Source organism: Mirounga leonina, unplaced genomic scaffold (genome assembly GCF_011800145.1).
Source record: "Mirounga leonina isolate KUSES-001 unplaced genomic scaffold, KU_Mleo_1.0 Mir_197, whole genome shotgun sequence".
In the NCBI taxonomy this organism is placed as follows: Eukaryota; Metazoa; Chordata; class Mammalia; order Carnivora; family Phocidae; genus Mirounga; species Mirounga leonina.
Genome location: NW_023270494.1, coordinates 14,172,923 through 14,193,013, shown reverse-complemented (window position 1 = coordinate 14,193,013; position 20,091 = coordinate 14,172,923). Strand labels below are relative to the sequence as shown.

At 44.1% G+C, this 20,091-nt stretch overlaps 1 protein-coding gene and 1 pseudogene across 4 annotated transcripts; one reads left to right on the top strand and one right to left on the bottom strand.

Annotated features, from left to right (window-relative positions):
* The first annotated feature begins 4,730 nt into the window (after positions 1–4,730).
* Positions 4,731–15,384, top strand: MILR1 (mast cell immunoglobulin like receptor 1). 4 transcript variants are annotated; one of them, XM_035026262.1, is made up of 8 exons: positions 4,731–4,851; positions 4,944–4,985; positions 9,164–9,439; positions 10,939–11,049; positions 13,312–13,401; positions 13,935–13,991; positions 14,119–14,187; positions 15,064–15,384. In XM_035026262.1, exons 1-8 carry the CDS (start codon positions 4,734–4,736, stop codon positions 15,114–15,116), a joined length of 816 nt encoding a protein of 271 aa, XP_034882153.1. In that variant the 5' UTR covers positions 4,731–4,733; the 3' UTR covers positions 15,117–15,384. The 4 variants fall into 4 exon arrangements, with proteins under 4 accessions (XP_034882153.1, XP_034882152.1, XP_034882155.1 ...); XM_035026261.1 differs by lacking the exons at positions 4,731–4,851; positions 4,944–4,985 and having other exon boundaries at positions 8,928–9,439; XM_035026264.1 differs by lacking the exons at positions 4,731–4,851; positions 4,944–4,985; positions 13,312–13,401 and having other exon boundaries at positions 8,928–9,439.
* LOC118024367 lies at positions 9,435–11,423 on the bottom strand (annotated as a pseudogene).
* Positions 15,385–20,091: the final 4,707 nt, after the last annotated feature.

Sequence of the window (20,091 nt, the reverse complement as noted above, 5' to 3'; positions counted from 1 at the left end):
TGGTTTTGTTCACCTCTTAAGAGGGGAAGGAACTGCAATACTATATCCAAATATTATTGTCTGTGCTTGAGAAATATAGTTTCAAGGATGTTTCATGAAAACCTTACTGGATTTTGTGCAGTGTTGGAGTACCGGAGCAGAAAGGAAACCTGGCAAATCTAGCCAAGATTTTAGAAGCTGTTTCTAGACCCTTTAGTTTGGTGGTGGGTATGGGCTGTTGGGCGGGCCCAGCTCCCCTCCTCCAGACTGAGTAGAATGGCTTATCCTCTCTGGAGGGCAGCATGTCTGGAGACACCTGGTGGTTCTGTGCACAACCTCCTCACTCCCTCCAGGCCCTTGACCAACCACTGAATGATCAGCAGGGCGTGTAAAAACCCAGCTCCCTTGTCATAAGAAGGATCAAACCCAGTGATACAACTCATACCCCATCTCTCCCTGTGGGAGCAGGCAGTGCGGTCAACTTCAGCTGAACCCCTCTCCTTCGTTTCTTCCCTTGTTCTGCCCTAGTTTCCCATCCCCTTCCCTTCTCCTTCCGTCACTCCCTCGGTAAGTCACATACTCATGAATCCCATCTCAGACTCTGTGGCTCAGAAACCCGTCCTCGGGCAGGTGGGGGGTGTCTAACTCTTCAGAGTCATTTCTGGGTGATGTCATTAAGGATGTGAATCACGTTGATGACTTAATGTGTGTGCCTGATGAACTTTGTTTTTGCCATCTTGCATCAAATGAACATCAGAGACAGTGAAGCAATTATCTCAAGACTTGGGAATGAAGATGGTGAAAACTGGAAGTTTCTTGGACCTGTGCAGGCTGGTAGCGCCTACAGAACAAACGGTTTGGGAACTACAGAGTCTTGCATGTTCATGTTGATAGAGATGGCCAAACCTTTGGAAAAGGAGACATTGTGGGGGTGCTCTATCCTTAGTGATAGTCTAACCGAGATATTACTTTTAGATTTATAAGACTAGTTCGATGAAAGACAAGTAGAAGGTACTAGAAAAATGTAGAAAACATGGCACACCACTTGTAACAAAACAAAACAAAGTATCAATTCCCAGAGGAAAACTGCAGTATTTTAAAATAATTATTATATGGAAATGCATTTGCTCTCTGGGGGCAAAAGTGAAAATAAGTGAATTCTACAAGTTATTGAATCCTGTTACTTTACCAAATGGTATTTGTAAAGTTCTGTGGAAGGATAAATATTATACCAACAGATTAAATGACTTTTGTGATTTAGAAATATAAGATGATAGAAATACCGGATTTAGAAAAATTACAAACATCATTATAAGGGCTGGAAGGTTTTAAAATTTTGTAATTATTATTGCTCACTAGGGGTTGAAGATTTAACACCATGAACAATATTCTTTTTTAAATTTTTTTAAATTTAAATTCAATTGGTAGGAGTGCCTGGGTGGCTCAGTCTTTAAGCGTCTGCCTTCGGCTCAGGTCATGATCCCAAGGTCCTGAGATTGAGCCCCGCATCGGGCTCCCTGCTCAGTGGAAGGCCTGCTTCTCCCTCTCCCATTCCCCCTACTTGTATTCTCTCTCTCTCTCTGTGTTTCTGTCAAATAAATAAATAAATAAAATCTTTAAAAAAAAATAAATTCAGTTGGTAAAAATATAATGTATTATTAGTTTCAGAGGTAGAGGTCAGTGATTCATCAGTCTTATATAATACCCAGTGCTCATTACCTCATGTGCCCTCCTTAATGCCCATCACCCAGTTACCCCATCCCTCCACCCACCTCCCCTCCAGCAACCCTCAGTTTGTTTTCAAATTAAGAGTCTCTTATGGTTTGTCTCCCTCTCTGATTTTGTCTTGTTTTATTTTTCCCTCTCTTCCCCTATGATCCTGTTTTTTTTTTCTTAAATACCACATATGAGTGAGATCATATGATAATTGTCTTTCCCTGATTGATTTACTTCGCTTGACATAATACCCTCTAGTTCCATCCATGTCATTGCAAATGTCAAGATTTCATTTTTGATGGCTGAGTAGTATTCCATTATATATATACATATATATACCTTCTTTATCCATTCATCTGTCAATGGACATCTGGGCTCTTTCCATAGTTTGGCTATTGTGGACATTGCTGCTAGAAACACCGGGGTGCAGGAGCCCCTTCAGATCACTACGTTTGTATCTGTAGGGTAAATCCCTAGTAGTGCAATTGCTGGGTTGTAGGGTAGCTCTATTTTCAACTTTTTGAGGAACCTCCATACTGTTTTCCACAGTGGCTGCACCAGCTTGCATTTCCACCAATGGTTCTCCTTTCTCTGCATCCTCACCAACATATGTTGTTTCCTGACTTAATTAATTTTAGCCATTCTGACCAATGTGAGGTGGTATCTCATTGTGGTTTTGATTTGTATCTTCCTGATGTTGAGTGATGTTGAGCATTTTTTCATGTGTCTGTTGGCCATTTGTATGTCTTCTTTGCAGAAATGTCTACCATGAACAGTATTCTTTTTTTTTTTTAAGATTTTATTTATTTATTTATTTGAGAGAGCAAGAGTGAGAGAGAGAGAGCACGCGCACATGAGAGGGGGAAGGTCAGAGGGAGAAGCAGACTCCCTGCCGAGCAGGGAGCCTGACGTGGGACTCGATCCCGGGACTCCAGAATCATGACCTGAGCTGAAGGCAGTCGCTTAACCAACTGAGCCACCCAGGCGCCCTACCATGAACAATATTCTTGATGTGAAGAGAAATTCTCTACTTATTTGAGACTACACGTTATCCAATGGCCATCTGTTTCAAGGAATTCATTGGAAAAGTTCAAGGTAGTTCCCCATATCATACATCCCAGACAGTGAGCCCTATATCAAAAGACTGCACCAACCATTTCTAAACATCAACACATTTTTGGAAATTATGAGAATGATTTGATTAACAATTTGCATACGAACTTCTATCACTGGTTAAGTAGCTTTAGAACATGGCTTGTTTACTTAGAGATAAAAGAGGTGGTAGTGGGATATATTTTTAAATGTTTGATCTGTGCATCAAGTTATGTATTTACATTACTCTGCTGGTTGTTAATTTTTTTGTTGATTTTTTTTCTGTGGGTTTTGTTTTGTTTTGTTTTCTGGTTGTTAAATATTTTTAATACCTCTGCATACCTCATAGAGATTTTATAAGGATTAAATGAGATTATCAGCGTGAAGCTCTTAGACAACAGAAAGGAATATACTAACTTTACTGTCAGTAAACGTGACAGGTCCATGGATAAACTTTTTCTTTTTCCATTTGAGACTTCATTCTTGATCTATCCGGTAACCCTAGACAAATTACTTTCCTTTTCTGGAGCCTCGCTAAAGCACTCCTAGCAACCAGTGTTGGCTAACAGCTGTAAGTAGCACTTCCTCTGGTTTCCTTTACCGTCTTTGTGTCTAAGCTGTGGTCTGCAAGTTTCCTGACCCAGCTGAGTTTCACATGGGGAAAATGCCCCAGACACATCAGCTTTTCTGAAAGTATCACCCCCTTCCCAGTTCTCCCTGGGCATGAAAGTTCCCAGGAACTAGCCCAACCCCCACCCCACCCAGGCAAGGATGCATGAGATGTTGGTGGGAAAAGTGTCAAAGCAGCAATGCCTGCAAAACCTCCAATTTCCTTTGGCAAAAATTCTGACATGAAGGATCATCCCACCAGAGGTTAAGCTGGTGAGGTTCTTCCCCTCCCTCTCTTTAGTGAGAGAAATGACCGCCAATATCCCCAAATGAAGAATCACTGTCAATCCCTGAGGGTCGTGTTTTTTAGAAGAGTGAGTGCCGAAACAGTAACTTTTACTGTCAGAAGGGAATTAAGGCCTTCCAGGCACTGAGAGTTAACTCATGATTTGCTTCCAGATGGTGGTGGCCAGGCGGCAGACCCTGGTTTTGCTCAGTCCCCCGGTGGTGGCCACGTGTGGGACCTGGAATGACTGACCACCGTAGGATGGGACCTGGGGAGCCCAAGCAAGGAGCACCCGGAGTGAGTGAATACAGGAGTTTGGACAATGCCCCAGAAGAACATGTACCTGAGCAGGGAACCGGGCGCTTGTCCACAAGAAAGTGCCAGACCTATCGGGCAGGCCTGCTAGTGGCAACAGAAATCACTGCCAAAGGGGCCTGGCTGGGTCACAGCTCCCTCCCCTTGGAAAGCTCCTCAACACATCCCACTCCCCACCTCAGACTGGTGACACTGCAACATGGGGTTTACTCCTGCATCCAGTTCACAGAGCCAGGAGGATTCTAGATCGAGTAGAAGTGAATCACAAGCCCCTCTGGGTTGCATGGTAGAGACTCTGAGACTGCTGGGACCCTTCTTATAATTCAGAGTTCCAGGTTTTATCCCTAGGAAGTCTGGAGCAGGGCCTAGGAATCCGCATGTAACACAATCAGGCATTTCTGATGCCTCGTTTGCGTGTATCTACTCCAGACAGTCAGTATTTGCTTCCCAAGGTTGAACCCAACTTCCGTCAAATTCCTTTTGATACAGGCCGAATCCAGAGAGAGATGATCAGGTGGGTTTTTGCAAAGACGAAATCACAGTCCTATTTTTCCTTCTTCTTCCCACTGTCCAGCTTCCCAGGCAGCCAGAGTTAGGGCGACCTACCACATCTTTCTCTTTGTACAAGAACTCACTGGGGGAACACACGCTGGTCAACCAACCAGTCATATTGTTTCAAGCTTGTCCAAGCAACTCCAATTTCTTCAACTTGGTCAGAAAAGGAGGAAGTCCTTAAATGACTCACCCCCATGGGGGCACCACGCCTTCTTTCCCCTCCTATCTGATTTCTTCTGAGAGAATGTGGAGACAATTGAATAAACTGTTCTTTTGGGGCATTTTTTCTTCTCTCACATGTAAGGACTATTTGCCATTTTGAAGCTTGCCTCTCCAAACCAAAACGTGATGTGGAAAAAGAGTTTTCTTATGTTCCTTTTATCTCTTTCAGTACAAAAAGCTGCCCTGGATTGTGACACAAGAAGAATAAACAGTAAGTTTCATTTACTTCCTTCTCTCTTTTACCAAAACCATTTTCACCGACACGGTGGGGATGGTCAGCTTTCAACGCGACCGTTGATGATTAAGTCTTTCTATGCTTTTAGATGAGCAACCAAAGAGTCGAGTCTTTTCCATTACCTACAGTTTAAATGAAGCAGTGTGAGGCCGGGGTTGAAGCTTTTTTCCTGAGACTTAAAGATAAAATACTGAGATTGTTTTTATAATGAAATATTTTTTTTCTGCTTTTTTTTTTTTAAAGATTTATTTATTTATTTTAGAGAGAGAGAGTGGGCAGAGGGGCGGAGCGGGGAGGAAGGGACTGGAGAGGGAGAGAAAGAATCTCAAGCAGACTCCCCATTGAGCGTGGAGCCAGCTGCAAGGCTCCATCCCAGGACCCTGAGATCCTGACCAGAGCCAAAATCAAGAGTTAGCAGCTTAATCGACTGAGCCATCCAGGCATCCCTGTTGTTGTTGTTTTTAATGTAGAAAATCAACACATAATCATTGTAAAATAATTTAAGCAACAAAATAAAAAATATATATTGGGAGACAGTTTATCATCATAGAGCTAGACTGCTAGGGTCATAGTCCTAACCCTGGTTCTGCTGTTTTCCAGCAGGCAGCCTGGGTGGATGATGACTTGACACTTAATCTCTTTCCTCTGTGATATGGGGATAATAAAAGCACCTACTGGGGAGGGTTCTTATGAGGAGGACTGAGTGAGACAAGCCATGTCCCTCAGCACAGCGCCTGGCATTTGGTGAACCGTCAATAAATGCTAGGCCACTGGGGCGCCTGGGTGGTTCAGTCCGTTAAGTGTCTGCCTTCAGCTCAAGTCCTGATTCCAAGGTCCTGGGTTGGAGTCCTGCATCGGGCTCCCTGCTCAGCGGGTGGAGTCTGCTTCTCCCTCTGTCCCCCACCCCCGGCTCTTGTGCTCTCTCTTGCTCTCTCTCTCTCAAAAATAAATAAATAAAATCTTTAAAATAAATGAATAAAATAAAATCCTAGAGGTGAAATTGCTGGGTCAAAGGTCAGGTACATTTGAATTGTTAAGTTGCCCTGCCAATACCCCGAACCTTCACCAACAGTGACCACTCACATGGGCGAGTGTTTCCCACGCCTCTCCAATAGCAGAGACAATGTTTGTAAATTGCCAATCTGATGAGTAAAAACCAGTATCTCAGTATTGTTGTAATTTGTAGTTGCCTCATTACTCGTGAGGCTGAGCATCTTTTTCATGTTTATTGGTCATGAACACTCAGTTCCGTGGAGAGGAAATTTAGGGATGGCTATATGGTTGGGAAGAGAGGAGAGGCTTTGTCTTGAAGCTGAGTTTATACGTAAGACTGAGAAAATGTTAGTTGTCCAGACCAAAGCATGGAAGGGCAGTTGTTGGCATTTTTGAAGGGCCTAAACCCCTCCTCCACCCAAGCTATCCCCTGGCCCTAGCATATTTAATGGCCCTCTGCATTCATTCTTCTGGGAATTACCTATTCATATTATTTGTCCATTTATTTGTCTTTTTCTTATTCATTTGCCATTGACTTATATGTATAAAAAGAATCCTTTGCTTTCATTTATGTGTTAAGTATTTCTTTTTAGGCTGTCACTTGTCTGAATTTTGCCACAGAAAAGCTTTAAGTTCTTTGTGGCTCTCAATTTCTGGGCCTGACTTGGAAGAACTTTTCTTCTCTGGTGATATAAAAACATTGTCTTTTTTAAAGATTTTATTTATTTATTTAATTGACAGAGAGAGAGAGAGACAGCGAGAGAGGGAACACAAGCAAGGGGAGTGGGAGAGGGAGAAGCAGGCTTCCCGCTGAGCAGGGAGCCTGATGTGGGGCTCGATCCCAGGACCCTGGGATCCTGACCTGAGCCGAAGGCAGACGCTTAACGACTGAGCCACCCAGGTGCCCATAAAAACATTTTCTAATATTTCTCTTCTTTAATAATTTTATTCTTTTACATTAGATTTTCTTTTTTTTTTTTTTAAGATTTATTTATTTATTTGAGAGAGAGAGAATGAGAGACAGAAAGCACGAGAGGGAAGAGGGTCAGAGGGAGAAGCAGACCCCCCGCTGAGCAGGGAGCCCGATGCGGGACTCGATCCCGGGATTCCAGGATCATGACCTGAGCCGAAGGCAGTTGCTTAACCAACTGAGCCACCCAGGCGCCCTACATTAGATTTCCTGATGAGGGTTATTTTTTCCCTTGGCATTTTAAAATAATAAAATACAAATATACAAGCTATCAAAGACTGCTGGGTAGTGTCAAAAGGACTCAGGAGGGGTGCCCGCTGTCTCAGTTGGTAGAGCATATGACTCTTGATCTCAGGGTGGTGAGTTCGAGTCCCACATTGAGCATAGAGCTTACTTAAAAACAAACAAACCCTCTCCCTCTGCTTCCCCCCGCCCCGCTCACTCTCTCGCATGCGCTCTCTTTCTCTCTCAAATAAATAAATAAATAAAACCTTAAGACAAACAAAAACAAAACAAAAAAAGGACTTAGGAGCTGGTTTCGAGGTGCTTCCCATGGTCAAAAAACGGGACAATAAAAAATAATAATTGCAATGGATTGAAATACATCAAATATGTTTAAATTATGAATTCATAATGATTCTTAAACAAAAAATAACAACAATGAAAGAAAAATATCCTACTGTTACAAGATGCTAGGAAACAAACTCATTATTTTCAGAACTGGTCAATAAAGGGAGAGAACCAAGCATTTATCCTGCCTTTTCTATGCAAACCATACTTCAGTAGAACTAAAGAGTTGATGGGGGCAAGTTTCCCTTTATAGAATCATTTCAGATAATAAATGAAAAAGGAAAGATAGAATTAATATATCACCACTTTGCAACCTCTAGTGAAATAATGCTTCCAAGTGGTTATTGTCAAAGCCTACTAAGAAACAAAAAGAGAGATGATCAGACATTATGTGCCTCCTCATGGAAGTGCATACTACCCCCATGCATTCTTGCTAAATAAAAGCTAATCTGAATTTCATTAAGCCTCTGGGCAGGGGACAGAGGAACATGGTAAAAGATACCATGGGAATGTGATCAACAAAATCAAGACCATGGAAAACACTATAGAACAAACAGCTTGCTATCTTCAACAAATAAACTGTAGGGGGAGGGGAAAAAAAAAGATGGAAGTGTCTATAGATTAAAAAAGACATAAGAAACATATCAACTAGTTATAGTGGGCCATTTTGGATCCAAAAACAACAACAACATCAACAGACAATTAGGGAAATTTGAACACTAATTAGATGTTGATGACATTTTATTTTATTTTTAAAGATTTTATTTATTTATTTGAGAGAGAGAGTACAAGTGGGGGAGGAAGGAGTAGCAGAGGGAGAGGGAGAAGCAGACTCCCCACAGAGCAGGGAGCCCAATGTGGGGCTCCATCCCAGGACCCCGGGATCATGACCTGAGCCGAAGGCAGATGCTCAACTGACTGAGCCACCCAGGCGCCCCGTTTGATGACTTTTTTTTTTTTAAGATTTTATTTATTTGACAGAGACACAGCGAGAGAGGGAACACAAGCAGGGGGAGTGGGAGAGGGAGAAGCAAGCTTCCTGCGGAGCAGGGAGCCCGATGCGGGGCTCGATCCCAGGACCCTGGGATCATGACCTGAGCCTAAGGCAGATGCTCAACTGACTGAGCCACCCAGGCGCCCCGTTTGATGACATTTTAAAAACATTATTAATTTTTAAGTGTGATAATGGTACTGTTGTGTTTACCAAAAAAGTCTTTATCTTTTAGAGATACAAACCATCAATTAATATTTCTAAGTCAGCATAGCCAGTGTTAAGAGTACACTTCACTAAATTGTACATCTGAAACTAATATTGTATGTCAACTAACTGGAATTTAAATTTTAAAAAAGAGGGAAAAAAAAAAACAGTGTCCACTTCACACTCTCAGTGGCAAAAGAGGTGGCGAGCATGAGAGCTTGTCAAGGCCCCCCATGCAGCACTGGAAGGAGCTTCTGTAGATGCTGAGGCTTCCTCATACACTGGTCAGCCTGGCTGTGCAGCAAGAAAGTTCTCCAGGAACCAGTATCTCTACCACCTTGACCCACAAAATGTGGTCAGGTTACCACTTAGTTATTAAGGGATATTCACAAAGACGTTTTCTTGTGTTACTCTGTTTTCCAGAACTCCTTTCTCCAAGTTTGGACTCAGAAACAAAAGTGGTCATGAGGGGTCAAAATGTATCGCTAATTTGTTCCAACCAGAACAAATCACTACAGATCACCTATTTTTTGTTTTGGCGTGAGAAACACCTGAGAACCCATGATGGGAAAAGTGAACCCATGATTTTTAACCTAAGCATCTCAGAAGCCCATGAGCTGGGCCCCTACAAATGCAAAGCCCAAGTTTCTAACTGTTCAGTGGTCAAATACAGTCGCGAGTTCAACTTCGTATTTGTGGGTAAGTAGGGCACTCATTCCTGGGGGGGCCCTGTGATTTGTGGGATTCTTTCCTGTTCTATAGTGAGCTCTCTGCTCCCCTACAAATACTCACTCAAGAGCCTGGAATGTATGTCACTGAGGTCTTTATTCTTAATAATTCCATTTTACTTTCTCTTCTAAAGACTTTTTAAAAATGATTAGTAGAAGATTTATTTAAACAGTAATACATAGAGTCATCGTTGCCAGATTTAATATGAAACATTAAATGTCCGATCCAATTTTCCTTCCTAGATAAGTTTGTGTTTTTTTTTCCTATCTCTGTCAGTTTTGAAAACATAATACCAGAAGAAGAGGGGCCCAATTTCAAACAGAGCTCCTACGAGTGAGGTCCTCGGAGTGGGTTTGAAATTGGGACAGATATTTGCTAATCTTGCAGAGGTCGAACCAATCAGGTCAGGATCTTCGTGGAGCCCTCTGTGGCTCGGATTGTTGACTGAAGCAAGTACTCCCGTTTAAGGGGGTGGGCTCATATGACCAACCGCTCAGCTTGTGCCTTCCCAGCTTCCAGAGATAAGTCATATTCAGCTGGGTGCAGGGGAGCAGGTTAGAGGGGCCAAATGCAATGGCTGGCACTTGGGGAACGACATTTGGCAGTCCCGAATACCTCTTCCAAAGACTTCTGCCTACTTCAGATAATAGTAGCCTGATTGCCTTAGACAAAAAGTCTTACATGAACAATTTGGGAAATTGTTGAGATCTTTAGATCGTAATAATCCCAGTTCTGGCATTTTGGATACTACCAAAGTACAAAGCAAGTAAGTTTAGATCCTTTACTCTAGATCCCCATCATGTAGGCAAAAATTACTTTTTCTCTGAAGATTCGAGAAGTCTTAGAATCAGTGGTGGTATTGAACAGAGCCCATGCCCTGGTGTTCTAACAAATGAGGCAGCCTGTAGGACTCAGGCCCCAGAGTCAAACTTTGCCTACAGGCACAGCCCTTCCAATTACTAGCTGTGTGACTGCAGGAAAGTCATTTAACCCCTCTGAGCCTTACTTTAGTCATCTGCAAAATGGGAATGATAGCAATGAGATAAATACGACAATGCATGTAAAGTGCTTAACACAGTGTCTGGGGTGTAGTTAATAATGAATGGTAGCTGTTTAGGTGACATAAATCATACCAAATGACTAAGGGCTTTGCCCAATAAATGACCAGGCTTTTCTGAGCCTTATGATCCTAACAATGCTGCCAGGAATCCATCTGTTAAATGCTGTGCTGTTTTTCTCTTCTTTGTATGACCCCATGTGGAAGATGCACTTGGTTGTGACTTCCAGAACTTCACTAACAAGTTAATTCTCAAGAGTGGCAGGTGTCCATAGCAGTCTGGAGACCGGGGTGCACAGTACATTAGTTAGCCTGGGAGATGGTGGTGACTGCCCTTTCCAGAACATTCCACAGTTCAGTATCATTGGAAAAGAAAGCTGTGTGGTGACCAGTGAATGCTGTCTTCTTCCAGGTGGAGACGGCTGTCCCTTCTGCCTGCAGCTACTGCTTCCGGGGTTATTGCTGGTGCTAATCGTAATAATCTTGGTTCTGGCATTTTGGATACTACCAAAGTACAAAGCAAGTAAGTTCTTCAGCAGCTTTTGCACTGTTTGCCATGGGTGTTGGGTACAGAAAGCAGAAGAGAAGGTGAAGAAGAGGAAGGGAAAGGGAAATATAAAATGGGATACGAGGGAAATGAAGAGAGAAGGGAAAGATGCAAAAGGGGAAGGTAAATGAAGCTGACTTCCCACACAGCTCACACCTAAGCTGGTTCTCATTTCTCTGGCGAAAGCCCTTCTTGTTTCAATGGCTTGGAGGTCCGTGACCTGTGCGGTCACACGGAGCGCCCCTGCACTGAGAAGAGCCCCACGCTGGGTTCCGTGCTCTGCTGTCACTGTCTTGAAATTCTGAATACTTTTTCTTTGTAACTTTTTTAAAATTATTTTTTAATTTGTGAAATATACAGACCAATACAATTTGCCATCTTTTTTTTTTTTTTAAGATTTTTTATTTATTTGCGAGAGAGAATGAGAGACAGAGAGCATGAGAGGGGGGAGGGTCAGAGGGAGAAGCAGACGCCCCGCTGAGCAGGGAGCCCGATGCTGGACTCGATCCCGGGACTCCAGGATCATGACCTGAGCCGAAGGCAGTCGCCTAACCGACTGAGCCACCCAGGCGCCCCAATTTGCCATCTTAACCATCGTTAAGTATACGGTTCAATGGCATAAGGTTCACTGTTACTGCCATGCAATTATCACCGCTGTCCACGCATGGAACTTTTCTCATCTTGCAAAACTGAAACTCTGTCCCCATTACGCCCTCCCCATTCAGTGGCCCTCCGCCAACCCCTGGCAACCACTACTCTCTCTTCTGTCTCTATGAATTTGGCTACTCTGGGGACCTCGATGATGGACTCCTACGGTCTCTCTCCTTCTGTGACTGGCTCATCTCAGCAGAAGTCCTCCAGATTCATCCATGTTGTGCATGTGTCAGGATCTCCTCCATTTCTAAAGCTGAAGAATCTTCATTAGACAGATCCATAGATACATAGGCATATATACACTCAGTTGATCCACTCATCCGTCAATGGGCCCTTGGGTGGCTTCCACCTTTTGGTTACTGTGGATGCTGTTGCCACGAACACAGGTGCACAGATCTTCATAATTTTGTAACAAGAGGCCCCGCATTTTCGCCGTGCACCAGGCCCTGCAAACGAGGTGGTGGGTTCTGACTGGCAGCTCCGCAAAGGCAAGAGCTTTGCCTTGTATCTGTCAGCATGCTGCCTCGCTCAGCCCCTCGGAGGAAGCTCAGTCAAAGAGCAACAAGAGCATCACTGTCCTCTGTCTACCTTCAGTGTTGCATCAAGCCCCAGCCACTGCTTTTCATTATTCACCTCTTATGACCACCTCTACTTAAGATTTCAAAATGGCCTTTTCACTTGGCATGCAAGTATGGAGGAGTATCAAGATATGCACAAAGAACAGCGTGTCTCAGCACCAGCACCCCAGCAGTGAGCTGAGGGGCATCGGGCAGCCTCCTTCACTTGCCTGAGCCTCAGCGTTCTGACCTGTAGAACGGGGAGGTACTGTCATAGCTAGGGAGAGCACCAAGTGATACTTGTTAACCTCCTGTGCCTCCTCTAGAGAGTTACCATTCAGAGAAGTCAGAAACTTAGTTGACACAAGACTTGAAAATAGATGTCAAAATGTATACATCTGGGCGCCTGGGTGGCTCGGTCGGTTAATTGTCTGCCTTCGGCTTGGGTCATGATCTCAGGTCCTGGGATCGAGCCCCTCATCGGGCTCCCTGTTTGGCAGGGAGCCTGCTTCGCCCTCTCCCTCTGCTGCTCCCCCTGCTTGTGCTTTCTGTCAAATAAATAAATAAAATCTTAAAAAAAAAAAGTATACATCTTATACATTTTTAAAAACCTGTCCTCCCTTCCTACAAAAAGTCTTGCAGAAGTAGAATTAGTATTCTTGGTTACTGGCCAGGGCTAAATAGAACTCAGCTGGGTAATTTACTGTCTCTTGCAGATATTACAAAGCTTTTTACAAACTGTTCTTTTCAGTGAAGGAAAGAAAATGTGTCTCTGGCATAAGCAAAGGATGTTCCTCGCAGACCCAGGAAAATAAATCAGAAGGGCTTCTGGCTTGGAGAAGCAGGTGCTATGGATTCCTTGCTGAGGCCATGGTTTTCCTTCAGTAGACAACAGTTTAGGCCATAGGAGCAGGTTATTCTTTGTTTCTGAACTTTGGGGGATTCTGCTCCTTGGCAGAGGAAATGAGAAAATGTGGCTGAACCGGTTTAATTTAATGATTCTACATAAATGATTCACTTCATGTAGGAAAAGCTATGAGAGATAAAGCACCCAGAGACTATGGAAATACGGCCAGGGAAGTTAGAATATACGCAAATATCTGTGAAAATCAAGCAGGTAAGAGAATTTTTGGGGGTATTTTGATTGGTGTGGTTGGTTGGTTTCAGATTTTTGTCTTTAAATTTTTTTTAAGGTTGTACGACCCAGGGGTAAAAAAAAAGAATAAAAGGAATTAGAATACAATGTCTTCCTCCCACCCCTGACATCCAGTCCTACTTTACGGGGCAACAACCAATTTTTAAAATCCTCACATAGATCCTCTACGTGGGTGCTAGCTAGCATCTACACAAAGGGTAGCAGGTCACAGATATGCCGTTTTACACCTTGATTTTTTCACTTAACGTAACTTGGAGATGTTTTAATGTCAGTTTGGAACGATCCACAGTGTTCCAGAGCCTCTTATGATCCCCTCTTAAGGCAAGCATCATACACTGCTTTATGGTAAATAGACTCAGGGCCTTGGTAACAATGAGAACAAACCCAGCCAACGCTAACCCTAACCCTGTTTCCGGCACGGTGCTAAGCAATTTACCTGCCCTGTCCTACACAAACACCACTAACTCCCAGTTTACGTTGTTCCCATGTTACAGGTGAGGAATCTGCGCGAGGCTTGGAGCCAAGGCAGTGTGTTCCCACAGCCCAAGATGGTAAGTGTTCTCTGCAAAGTCCAGAGGCTGCACACCGTGTCGAGGGTGGCTGGCTAAACCACTGCCCTCACGTGATCAGAGATTCGGATTATAGGCCCAGTAACTCTGCTCCTTGTCTTTTGCCCAGGAACTGGGTGCTCCCAGGGGATACTCTATGCTACCCCTGTGTTCCAGAAGGCGGCACCAAGAGTTCACGGTGAGCCACAGTTTGGGATAAGAGGATCCTATCAACCCGAGACATAAGGCCACCGGAGCTTTAGGAGCCCAAGGATGGAGTAGATGGAGGCAACGTGCACACCCCAGGAAGCCAGTAACAACCAATACTACAACTCCTAACAAATCTCATTAGGAGATGGGGGGGGGGAAGGGGGGCTGGGGAGGGAAGGATGTGACACGGAGAGTTTCATATAAAAAAATCCAGGGGCGCCTGGGTGGCTCAGTCGTTAAGCGTCTGCCTTCGGCTCAGGTCATGATCCCAGGGTCCTGGGATCGAGCCCCGCATCGGGCTCCCTGCTCAGCGGGAGGCCTGCTTCTCCCTCTCCCACTCCCCCTGCTTGTGTTCCTGCTCTCGCTGTCTCTCTGTCAAATAAATAAATAAAATCTTTAAAAAAAAAAAAGGGATCTGATGATTTAAAAAAAAAAAAAAATCCAGAGAGGAGGATGCAGGGGTACTTCTAAACGATTTTCAAGAATAAATTATTATTATTATTTTTTAAAGATTTTATTTATTTATTTGAGACAGAGAGAATGAGAGACAGAGAGCATGAGGGGGAGGAGGGTCAGAGGGAGAAGCAGACTCCCTGCCGAGCAGGGAGCCCGATGCGGGACTCGATCCCGGGACTCCAGGATCACGACCTGAGCCGAAGGCAGTCGCCCAACCAACTGAGCCACCCAGGCGCCCAAGAATAAATTATTCTTATATAGTCTAGGAAAAAAAACAGTTAATACATGGTTCTTTCAGACCACCCAGCTACTAAAATGAGGGTTTTTTTTTGGGGGGGGGGGTTGGTTTTAGAGTCTCTATGGATATATATCCTAATTTTACTGAATTATTTTCTCTCTTATATTTCAGAAGCCTGTAATGATTGTAAAACTGGATATATCTATTCTGAACTCATCTTCTGAAATTTAAAGATACAAGCTACATCTCAGATTAAGATCCTTTTTATAAAGCTGATTTATATGAAGAAAAGGCAAATGTGATTGATACTCAAAAATATGTCACTGGCGACCTAAAGTGAATTACTATTTTTCATGATTAAACACCATTCCTTTGGCCTATTTGGGTACATCCAATCCTGTCATTGGGCAACAGTTTTGTCAGGTGGGATCCTGACTGGTGACCGTTTTTAAATGCTTCTGCCATTTTTAGGCATGGACCATTCTCCCCATTGCCACATCACTGAAAAAAAGAGGAATTGCCAGACCACTGTGCTCTTCGTAAGTGGATCCTGGGGGCAGAATAGCGATCACCTTTCCAGGGTCCCCAGCACCATGCCCACCGAAGGTTCAGAGGAAAAAAACCATGTCTAAATTCTAAAACAAAAACTGGTGACCTTGAAAATATGTCTGAAGAAAAGAGTCCCAGTAGTTACGAGAGGAAAATGAGATTATTCACCAAGGACACATTTATTATCCATCGCTATTTCAATTTGCTCTCAGATTTTGGAAGGCTGCAAAAATATTTATATTGATTTTCGTGGATGTTCTCAGTCCTCAAAACTTAGCTAATGTCAAAGGCATGCCTTTATGTGCTGCATTTCCCATCGGCATTCTGTAGAGAGAGTAGTGTTCTGTGGGAGACAGGAGAATGGATTACTTTGACTGTCTTCACAAATCACCACAAACTGGTGGCTTAAGACAACAGAGATTTATTTTCTCAGAGTTCTGGAGGCCAGAAATCTCAAATCAAGATATCAGCAGGGCTGTGCTCCCTCCAAAGACTCTATGGGAGAATCCTTGCTTGTCCCTTTGTTTCTTATGCTTCCTGGTGTTCCTGAGCTTGTGGCAACATCTCTCCAATCTCCGCCTCTGTCTTCATATGGACTTCTTTTCCTTTGCCTTTCTTTTATAAGGATACTGGTCATTGGATTTAGGACCCCTCATCTCAAGATCCTTAATTATATCTACAAAGACATTTTTTGTTTTTAAGATTTTGTTTATTTATTTGAGAGAGAGAGCGGGGAGAAGCAGAGGGGGAGGGAGAGGGACAGGAAGAGCATGCGAGCCCAACACAGGGCTTGATCCCAGGACCCCAAGATCATGACCTGAGCTGAAACCAAGAGTCAAATGCCCAACCTACTGAGCCACCCAGGCACCCCCTTTTTCTTTTTTCTTTTTAAGATCTATTTATTTATGAGAGAGAGAGAGCTGGGGGAGGGGCAGAGGGAGAGAATCCTCAAGCAGACTCCCCACTGAGTGCGGAGCCTGACACTGGGCTCAATCCCAGGACCCTGAGATCACGACCTGAGCCAAAATTAAGAGTTGGCCACTTAACCAACTGAGCCACCCAGGCACCCCTCTGAAGACCTTTTTTTCAAATAAGGTGACGTTCACAGGTTGCAGGAGTTAGGACATGGACTTATCTTTTTGGGGAGCCACCATTCAGACCACTACAGGGGTGGGTCAAAATGATATCTGGTTTAAATCTCTCATCCTAGGTGTTATTAGTAAAGTCCAATAAAAGCCAAGATGCATTTGTAGGGTTCTAGATGAACAAAACAACTTGGCCCAAATTTTTCTGCTCTGCTCTTCTTCTGGGGGTTGCTTGAACCTCAGTCTTAATAGTTCCCAACAGTGGACCTCTGACTAGAAAAATCATAGCTACCAGTTACTAGACACTAACTGTCTAGCATCCTACAGGGGGATATTATTATTTTGCTTTTACAGGTAAGGAAACTTAGACGCAGATGGGGTAAGTGATTTCACAAGGTCACTCACAGCTTAGTAGTGGTTGAACTGGGAGTTAAATCCTAGCAAAGATCAGCAGAAGCACCGGCCATGGGAATGCCTCTCCAGGGTGGGAAGGGATACTGTGCACACAGGTCCAGATTAATTTGAGGATTTTGTTGCCATAAAGCAGCATTCATGAGCATAATTTCTGCCCTTTCTCTGTTGACATTTTTATTTGGGGGGAAATCAGTGTGTCATAGAGGCTAAGAAAGTAAGGGTTCCAGAGTCAGACAGACTGAACATAATTTAGGCTCAGTCATGTCTTAACTCTGTGACTCTGGATAAGTTACGGGCTTCAGTGTTATTCACTTGGGGGGACGGAGAAAGGGAGGGGGCAAATAATACCAGCATTATGGAGCTGCAGTGATAATTAACTCAGGTAATGAATGTAAAGGGCTTGGAACAGGGCCAGGCATATAATTTAAAAAAAAAAAAGGCTATTTGAGGTATGGTGCTTACTCTGCGTCCTACTAATTGGCTGCTCCCCTTAGAAATCTTTAATAAGTCTTTGAGGTCTTAAACTTGGTAACTTGGTCACCATTGGCTGCTTCTTCTGTCTTGAGGTCCCTCCGGAAGCAGAGCCTGAGACAAGGACTTGGATGCAGGTAGCCTATGTGGCAGGTGACCTCAGGCAGCAGGAGTGAGGGTGCAGGGCAGTAAAACAGGGAGGAAAAGTCAACACCAGGGTGGGGCGGGGCTAGCAAGCTCCAGACCATAATGGTAATTGGATTTGATCCAGTTAAGACCTTCTGAAGTTTTGAAGTCCAGAATGCCTCTGGGTTTCACAGCATGCCCTGAATCAATAGTCTCTCATTTTCTCCTTGCAAAGCTTTTAAAGCAGTTAGTAGAAGCCAACTTCTACTCCACAATCCAGATAATTACCATTGCCCTGTGCCTTTCAAGTGCTAAAACCATTGCAGAGCCCAGTGCTGCACTTTCTACCTCTGCCTCCATCCGCACTGCTGAGGAAGATCTTAATAATTATAAAGTAATTGCGAAGCTATGGCGTGTAAAGGTTATCACCACCCTCCTCACCAGCCCCTTACAACATCGCCTGTTGCTATCCATCCAAGGAGTAAATCCGTTTCCTAGGGCTGCTTTCTAGGGCCTTCTGATACCCTGTCTTATCCTGGACTGGCCCTGAAAGTAGAGCCTGAGATAAGGATTTGGGGCAACTAATTTATCTGGGAGGTGACCCAAGGGAACAAGCATAAGGGACTGGAGGAAAAGCCAGTACCAGGGCGTACTTTTGAGCTGGGCACTTCTATGGACAACTGGGGATTGATCCCACTGGAACCTTCAGAGAAACGAGAAAATGTCTCTCAGAACTGTCTTCTTGAGGACCTCTCCGTTGGCTTTCATCCCTGATTGGCTGAGGGTTGACCCAGGAGGTGATGCCTCCCCCACTGCTAGTGCATGTGGACATTCCAAGCTGGCATCTCACCCAGGGCGCTGCAACGCATCGGGGCAGAAAATGGGGGCATGTGTTGTACACTTGAAGCAAGATGCTGTCGACACAAAGTGAATGAAGTCTCAGTGGCAGCTGGAATCGGAGGTGAGGCCCAGGGGATGTGATGCAAGATACGGAGGTGGCGGGTACACCATCTCCCAAGAATTCCTCTGTGACAACAATGGCTGCCACGTGTGCAGCACGTACCAGGGTGCAGGTGCTGTGAAGTGCTTTGTGTACTCAGGCTCGTGTAGTCCTCACGACTCCATCCTCACCCAGCTGCGACTTCCTGTGGCTGCCCACTCTACCTGATCCCCCCTGCGCAGATGTTCGGGCTTTCGGATTGAATTGTTCAGGAAGAGAAAAAGGAAAGGGAAGAGGTCTACTGGGCGCCTGGGTGGCTCAGTCGGTTGGGCGACTGCCTTCGGCTCAGGTCATGATCCTGGAGTCCCGGGATCGAGTCCCACATCGGGCTCCCTGCTCGGCGGGGAGTCTGCTTCTCCCTCTGACCCTCCCCCCTCTCATGTGCTCTCTCTCATTCTCTCTCTCTCAAATAAATAAATTAAAAAAAAAAAGAAAGAAAGAGGTCTACAGAGTTTTCCTTTCAATAGCTACATTTTTGTCATGTCTGTTTCAGCTTCACTTTGGGTCTTTTTCAAATCCAGATTCTTTACATTTTTTGTTGTGAAATAGAGCACACATTATAAGAAAATGCATTAAAATGGATATGGACAGCTTGGTAAGTTATACGGAGTGAACACTGCCCACGGCCTGGACACCCTCTGCATGCCTCTTCCCACTCACGAACCCACCTCCCCGCCTTCACTACTCATTTAAGGGGATCGATTCTTTGCTTGTCTTTATAGTTTTACCACCAAGTATGCATTCCTGAATACCGTCTTTAGTTTTGCCTGTTTTTGAATTTCATATAAATGGAATCATATAGCATTTATTCTTGTGTCGGGCTTCTTTTGCTCAACATTATATTTGTGAGGGCGCCTGGGTGGCTCAGTCGTTAAGCGTCTGCCTTCGGCTCAGGTCATGATCCCAGAGTCCTGAGATCGAGTCCCACGTCGGGCTCCCTGCTCAGCGGGGAGCCTGCTTCTCCCTCTGCCTCTCTCTCTCTCTGCCTCTTATGAATAAATAAATAAAATCTTTAAAAAAAATAACGTAAAAAACAAAAACAAAAACCATTATATTCGTGAGATTTATCCATGTTGCTGCATGTAGTTGTAATTACATCTTCCGTTACTAAATGGTATTCCACTGTTGGAATCTACCATAATTTATCTATTCTACAGCTGACACACATTTGGGCCGTTGTCAACGTGGGGCTATTGCAATTATGCGGCTGTGACCACCCTTAAGCTAGGAACATGTCTGCTGCTTCCCAACTGCATGCAACCATGCTGAATATGTGTCGGGATACAATGTCTGGGTCATGGGGCTTATCCCCATCCTAAGTAGACGATGCCATAATATTCTCCCAAGTGGTCCTATCACCTCACCTCTTCATTCCCTTGAGCAGTATGTGAGTTTTCACCCCCCTACGTTTTTACCAACACTGGCACTGTCATTTTAATTTAACCATTCTTGTGGGCATATAGTGATATCTCATTGTGATTTTAATTTGCATTTCCCTGAGACTAATAAGGTTGAACACAATTTTCCTGTATTTAGAGATCATGTGGATTCCTT